Source organism: Alligator sinensis, unplaced genomic scaffold, assembly GCF_000455745.1.
Source record: "Alligator sinensis unplaced genomic scaffold, ASM45574v1 scaffold1621_1, whole genome shotgun sequence".
NCBI classification, from domain to species: Eukaryota; Metazoa; Chordata; order Crocodylia; family Alligatoridae; genus Alligator; species Alligator sinensis.
The window spans coordinates 123,999-131,985 of record NW_005843006.1 but is presented as its reverse complement, the minus strand read 5'-3'; the positions used below and the strand labels follow the sequence as shown (position 1 = coordinate 131,985).

General features: G+C 36.7%; 1 protein-coding gene across 1 annotated transcript in view; it reads right to left on the bottom strand.

Moving 5' to 3' along the window:
• Nucleotides 1-7,987, bottom strand: part of DENND1B (DENN domain containing 1B) — a gene marked incomplete at its 5' end in the record, with an annotated part of 194,116 nt that overhangs the window by 89,163 nt on the left and 96,966 nt on the right. The window contains one exon of the mRNA XM_006036702.3: nt 2,714-2,814. Within this exon, the coding sequence (XP_006036764.1) occupies nt 2,714-2,814 (101 nt within the window). The remainder of the gene's footprint in view (nt 1-2,713; nt 2,815-7,987) is intronic.

The window sequence follows — 7,987 nt, the reverse complement described above, 5'->3', positions numbered from 1 at the left end:
AGGCTAGTCTCTGAAAATACTGGCAGGTCTCTCTCTGAAGGAGAAGGTGGTAGTCAGATGAGAGGGTAAGAAACTTTACACCTATCCTTTTGTTCTGTCTTCAAACTTAGGGTCAGTTTTTCTTGTGTAATTCTTTTCTCCTATATAATAATTCCCTTGTTGGTTTGCCTCCTTACTGACTTCCTGCAGTAAAGAGTGATCTCTGGGTGAATAATATTGAGGCTATCCCATTCTATAGAATGGAGGACCTAATAATTCTCTCTCAACCCAAAGGGAGGCCACCTAGCATTGGGAGATTCCCTTGCTACAGCTGTTAGATCTGATACCAAGGGCAGCAGAGCTGAGTCTTGCATGGATAAGGAGTTATCCCAGGGTCTGTTCCTTGGGACAAGCAGTGGGACAATGGGGAGAAAATTGAGGCTTCAGGGGTTCCCTGAAAATGGTTTGTGACAGCACCCAACACTTCTGTATTTAGGGACACTATCAATTGCTTACACCCCTAATACACATTACATTTAAGATGTGATTAACAAGTTAGCTGTGCCTTCAATAGTAGCCGGTCATACATACAGCTCAATTTAAGGCATGATAATACAGAAAATGAGCCACAAAGTTATTCCACATATAATGTGGAACAGCTTTGGGTCTCATTTGTATCATGCCTTGAACTGAACAAGTTGCCAAGACCTTAAAAGGAAGAGATAAAAAAAAATCTCTCCAATATTCAGGATACACACCCTACAGTGCTAGGTAAAGAAAAGCACATATCAGAAATCTGCCTTCTTTCTGAGTGGAACAGAGAGGAATGATACTGAGAAGAGATAGGGGTTCTGATGTTAAATTCAAGTGACATGAAAACTAAACAACTCTGTCCAAGCTATACCCCTGTCTCAATGCATTTTCTCAAGACCTAGAGTAAAAGCAAATAGGAATGAGTTTCTCCAAGAGAAAAGTGTCATCTAAAATGAAAGCCTTGCTCTGAAGGGGGAAAAAAAGGAGAAAAATTAAAAAAATAGATTTATTTAAAGAAAAAGTAGGTAATTTACAAATACATGAATGAAAGTATCGTGGAAAGAAACAAACAAAACATGAAGGTCTGCCATCTGTGAAGAAGTCCCCCATCAGAAGACTCAAGGAAATACATTCTAAAACTCTTTTTTGGTAAACTAAAAAGGTACACATGGGTTATAGTGTCCATTCCTATATTTTTCATAAGAATCCTGCAGCCTACCAAACTGTTATGCATTCCCTTGGCTGTAGAGGAAGTTAAGGAAAACACTAGTCAAGGACAGAAGAAGCTTGGTCTTATGACTGAAGCACTGGATTGGATTCCACTAAATCTGGTTTTAATTCTTGGCTCTGTATACGATTGTTTGATCTTGTGCAAGTCATTCAGCCTCTGTGAGCAATTCCCAATTTCTGCAATGAGCATAGTATTTTCTTTTATCCATCCATTGTCTAGGTCAGTGGTTTTCAACTTTTTTAATAAGTGTACCCCAGCAGCCAGATGCGGGAGGACGTGGGGATGTGGCATGCAGCCAGGGATGGAGGGTGGTGGTGGCCACACATGGAGCAGCAGCAGCGTTGGGTAGTGGGTGGCATTGGTGGGCATATGCAAACTCCCCACACTGTGTCCCGCCGGCCGGGCAGCACCTGTGTGACCCATAGCGGGGCACTGCTGTCCTCACCACCCCACTACCTCCCTTCCTGGCCCTGATCCTGGGAGACAGTGGCATGGGATGGTGGGTGGCAGCACTCCATCCCTACTGTGCATACCCCCTAGGGCCTTCCCAAGTATTCCCGGGGGTACATGTACCCTGGATTGACAACCCCAGGTCTTCATTATTCATTTAAATAGAAAGCTCATTGAAACAAAGAACATCTCCCCTTCTGCCTAAGCACATTGCCAGGCCCAATGGACCCCTACGTCATTTGGTATCCCCAGGCACTATCAAAATACAAGTATATAAAAAATAATCACTAATTTCCTTAAAACTTAAAACCTAATCTCTCTGAAAAGTAAATTATCTCTAACACTATCTGGATATCTCTGGTTAATCATGAACACCACATATATTTTCTCTTAAATGATTGGGAGAATTGACCAGGTAGTAACCAAGAATATGGATTTCAATTTTAACTTGCCAAGAGTACAAAGTCTCTCACAGAACTAGCACACTGTTCCTTTAACAAGAGCATTGTTGACAAAAAATATTCTTTCCCAGTCAGTAATTTAGGGGTTCTTTATGCTCCTTGGGGTAAAATACTGTTTGAGATCCTGAGACTGACTGGATCTGTAGGTGGTGCTGAAATACAAATATTAAATCATTCTATATAATTAGTAATAATTTTGATGTCTATCAATTTGTGCTCTCTAAACTTAAATCCAAACCATAAATTGGGTGTGTAGTTTCACTCTATTTAAATTTTTTTTTAAATAAACTTAAATGAAAACCACAAGAAACTGATATTCAGATTATTGTATGCATTCTCTATTAGTAAAATATCAATACCTGTCATAAGCTTGTTTCTAAATACTATATTAATAATAAGAGGTATAACATGTTTAGGTTCTGATTCAAGTGAACATTTAAAATGATACAAGGGCTCAAAACATCATTATTGTATTTATTCACATAAGTTTTCATGACTCACATAGGATTACACAAGTGGCCATTATTATGAACTAAGCATAATATATAAAGTATCTTACCAACAGTAGTCCAGCAGGTGTGGAGGAAGGACTGGGATGTATATGTGTTGCCAGTACATTGGATATATCAATGCAGCTGAACCATGAACACAAGCAGTTAACTAAAAATAAAAATATACATATAAAGAATTAAAAAATAATAGTACAAAGGAAGCAAAGAATGTAAAATAAAATGTTTATATCTTTACTTAATTGCAGGTAAAAATAAAATATTAATATAGCATAGTTAAAGATATTTTTAAAAGTTAAGATTCATCTACAATGAAACATGGTTACATGTTGAAACATTTACAAAATGACAATGGGACACAAACAGATTGAAAAGTTAACCCTGCTTAACTAGCACCATCCCTCCAAAAAAAAGATGGTCTTTGCATTATGCCTCCACGGTCAAAAAAACTCAGGCATTATGATCATGAACACTTGGGATTCAGATGTGTTAAGCTGCATTTGGTTAACCTGAACAGAGTAGAGGGCAAAAGAAACTTTCCATTACTATTCTGCATCTCTACTCAGGTGAAGAGAATAGTATGTGGTGCAACTGGCCCTGGTGCAAATTGAAGTAGCCTCAGGGCTGAGTAAAATGGCGCTGGTATAATCTGCTTAAGTTTTTTTTTTTTTCTCTCTCTCTACTTCTTAACTCTATCCACCTCTGATTCTGGGGGGAGAGAGTCAAGTAAGTCAAGATACTACATATTATATCAGAACAATTTTCGCAAAGCAAATTCAATAACTCTTCACACAAAAACCCTAAAAAAATAAAAGACAGAGACAGAAGAGAAACTAAGCGGACCAACATCAGAGGAGATTCCCTAACCAAAAGGTGAACAATTTCTTTTTGAAGCAAACTGGCATCTTTTTGTCCTTTCATGAAGTATTAATCTTAACAAATAAGAGTCCCAACAGCTTGGTGTGCCTGACTGTGTATAAGGGGCAATAGTGCTGTGGCGCCACACATACTATCTAGAGAATATATGCCTACACTGTCTTGTGAGCAAAGCCATTTGAAACAACTGATCAATACTGTGCATTTACTCTCCCAGACACTGGAGGTAGATAAATTGAGTTAAATCTTACTGATTTGTGAAGCAAATGGAAAATTCTGCAAAATGAGAAAATACCAATAGTTTCTAGAGGAATAGCTTGAATCTAGCATGCATCACAATTCAACTGATCAAAAAGTGCATAGATGCTACGATGGGGGGGGACTTTCCATGCAGCATTTCAGAAACACAGCCACAGAACAGGACTTAAACATCTCATCGGGACACAATTGGTCATAATCTGAGACCAATTTCTACTACTGGTGCTTAAGTCTCCTCTCCTCCTGCTTCATTTGTCACATAACACCTACTGAACAGAAACAAGGAAAGTTTAAGTGCTACCATGTTTACAAAAGAAAGCCAAAAATGTTATAACCAATCAAATGGCTATCCAAGGTTCAGGTAAATAGTACTGATGCTTATTAGGCATGTTCTTTGTGGTGAATTTAAGCACTACAAAAAAAATAACTTAGGTCCCATCCATAAAGTTAGCACTGAAATGGTATGCTTTTTAATAGAGGAAAACATCTTCATGGAACAAATCAGCAGTTGAAGCTTAACAGCCTGGACATCCTGGACAGTTACACTGGCATATAAAAATTAGACTGCAATTTTGTGTATACATTTTAAACTAAAAATGGAAAAATAATTATAAGAGCATCTCAGCAGAAATCACAGACAATTACAATTTGTGCAGCACAGTTTGCTCATCACTCAGATTAATATAACACGATTAAATATGGAAAAGAAGACGCTCTGAAAGCTCCTGAGGGATATCATTAGGGCAAATTGCCAAAGAATGAAACATGAGCCAGTCAGGAGATTCTGGAAGCTGCAATAATACCAAGGGACTTGAATGTTCGACAGTTGGAGCTTCGGTAATGTGTGAACTGCAGGTTACGGTATCAAGAGACTCTGTTCACTGACACATAGAATGTCACTATTGACCAGCGAACTGCCCAAGCTTGACAGCTATACTATGGGAAGCCAAGTATATCATAATTCCATATTTAAACTGTTCATTTTATATTAACATTTTGCCTCCTATCTTCACGTCAAACATCTGCAATTAAATTGTTTTTAGATTTAAGATAATGGACGTTTAATAATTATTGTTTTATTGCAGAGAATTAATTAAATGCTTTCTTGGCACATAAATATAATTCCTTTCCTCCTTCTATACACTGCCATTTCCTGGATTTTGTATTGCTTTCCTTTACAGTGTAAATAATATTTTTGATGCTATACACAAATTTAGTACTATATTTTCAAGTATTTTATACAAATTGGATATGGACTTGTAAATTCCAATATTTATATTCTGCTTCATATTTCAAGCCAGACTACCCATATAAAGATTATGGTTTCAAATATTCCAATTGCAGACTGATATAAAGCAAACCAAACAACTAATCATGAGATTCCCATAATTTTGATACCAAGCTCTTTCTTGGTAGACCATTTTAGAATCCTGAATTTTACTTTATTACCTATGTAAGGAGTTTGTAATGTATGTAAGGAGACAGATGGTTATAAGGAGACAAACATATTTACATATACCAGCATTTTTACCAATAGTTATGTTAAAAATCAAAGTCTACATTATGTTCTAGTTCGTGTTGATTACCAGAAGCCATCTAGAAAATGGATAACTTAACTGCAAAACTATTTAAGGCATTATTAATTGATCTCTGATTTTTTTCTAATTCATATGTTGGCTTGTCATTCAGAAGATGTGGGTTCATTCAATGTTTTTAATAAAATTAATGGACCATATTTTACCTGGCAATCAAAGTATGGGATTAACTGGTTTATTCATGTAGCAATGTTTCATTATATTTGTCCCTAAATTTTATACTAGCTACATGAAAAATGTATTGTTGAAATATTGCTGCCTGTTACTTCAACAAGACTAAGTAGGCTCTCCTGCAATAGCTTTAAAAATGTACCCTTGGGAGGAATATAAATATTTAGTATGCATTCTAACTTCCTATGAAATTCTGAGATACAAACAGGTATAATACTTCTCAACTGTATGACATTTTAAATGCTGTCTCAATTTTATCTAAAAACACTCGCTAGGTGAAAGTGTTTTGTGCTTTTGTATTTGTATTTTATTTTACCTTTGGTGTATAGCTTTCTTTCTGACTATATTTTTGACTTGGTTATAATGTTTTTACTCAAATGCATTAGCCATTCCCATTTCTGTATCTGTAGCAACCCCCTCCGCTAGACAAAGGCAAGTACAGGGACTTCTGCAAATACTGGGATTAAGTTGCTGCTATATTTATGGTTAGGGTTAGGGTTTTTGCAAAATTACAAAGTAAAGCATTTAAGGGTCACAGTTGTACCTGACCATTTGACTCCCTGAGTTCAGTAGTTTATAAGATTCTTCACAGTATGCAGTGGGGTACTGGAGGGATCTCTAATGATCTTGGAAAGGAAGTAGATACTTGACTCCAGGCTACCATGTCATTGGTAAGAGAACTATAAAGCATGATACGGAAGAATGGTGGTTCCCAGATCTGCACAAGACAGCTATATATGACCACAAGAGTGCAGTATTTGGCATTTTGTGGAGATCTGAGCAAAGAGGGCATGGGGCAGAAAGTAAAGCCTGGGTTTCACAGAGCGGAGAAAGAGGGCATAGAAATCAATGCCTGTGGTCGAAATAAGTTGCAAAGAGTGTAGCTTATGAGAGTTTCTTGCAGAATTTCTTGTTTAGGAAGAAGAGAAGTGTTAATTGGAGACTAGCTCCAGACTCAACTCTGTTTCAAGGAGGACTGCTGAGAATTACAAAAGAGCAAATCTCTAGCTAAGAGAGAAACTAGCTAAAGCATAAAATATTTTTATTGTGGAGATAGCTTACTGAAAAAGCTATCTTGAATGCTTCCTCAAGTCTTTGAGTTGTGTTACTATATTAACTGAGAAGTGTGATCAATTTATCTATTAAATTACTATAGATATGAATTTAGAGATGCAAAATTGTAAATCACATGAAATAACTGTGAATCATCACACAAGTAAACTCCACAGAAAATGCCCTGGATTGTTAAGGGAATTACTTAGCAATTTCAAAGTCAGAACTGTTTAGTGCAAGATGCAGAAACTGGAATTTCACTCTGCTGCAAAAATGTCTCTCTCTGTTTGGCAAAACTGCTTTATACCAGCTCTCTCCTCCTTGCCCTCTACTCCTCCCCAAGCCCCTCCCAATATTTCAATACATTTCTAGGATTCTGGATATTGTGCAAAGTTTTAGAAGTTCTGTGTCTCTGCTTACCTTACTGAGTTTGGCTACGCTGTTAACAACAGTGGCAAAACTGCTGTTAAACAATGCACAGTAAGTTTTATTTGATAACGTCTCTCTTATTTTCAGGCAAGAACATAGTGCTGAGAAATCCTCATCAGTACCAAATTTTCTGCCTACTAATGAGAGAGCCTGGCTTTGTTAGTTACTATCATCTCTATATTCTCATCTTTGTTTTGATACTGTTGGTAGGGCTGGTCAAAAAATTGTCAGAAAGGAAAGTTTTTGCAAGACCAGTACAGTTCTCAAAATCTTTTACTCAAAAATCATTGAAAAAATATTTTGAAGATGGCTAAACATTTTATTTCAACATTTTCAGAGCAGTGGTTTTGTTGTTTATACTTCAAAACAAGTTTTCATTCCAGAATTTAATACAGTAAGATAAAATATCAACATGATTTGATTCAAAACAAAATGTTTTGCCATACCAAAACAAAATGTTTGAGTATTAGAAAACACCAGATCGTAAAATACTAGATTAGGGCAGGACAGGTTTGTTCTTTCCTAGGAATGTGAAAAGACTAGAGCTGTCCCCTCATTCACATGTGGATGTGACAATTCTGATATTTGTCTCTGGGACTCCAATGTTCAATTGTATCAATGCATCTTTATTGTGGTTTTTCAAAAAGACTGGTCCTGTCACTAGTGCAGCCTGAGGTAACAATTGTCTAGGAGCGTCAGAGGGGATTCTGTGAATATGTTTTCGTTGATGGATTGGGTTTGGATTTTTGTTTTATGATTTAAAGTCCACTGTGGAATACAACAAAACTACTAAAATTTTAGTATTATATACACTTTCTCACCTCCTGGGAACCAAATATGGAATTGTGTATAAAATCAGTCTAACACAGATTCAGAGATGGTAGGGTTGGAAGGGACCTCAACAGATCATCAAGTATGACCCCTGCCTAGGCAGGAAAGAGT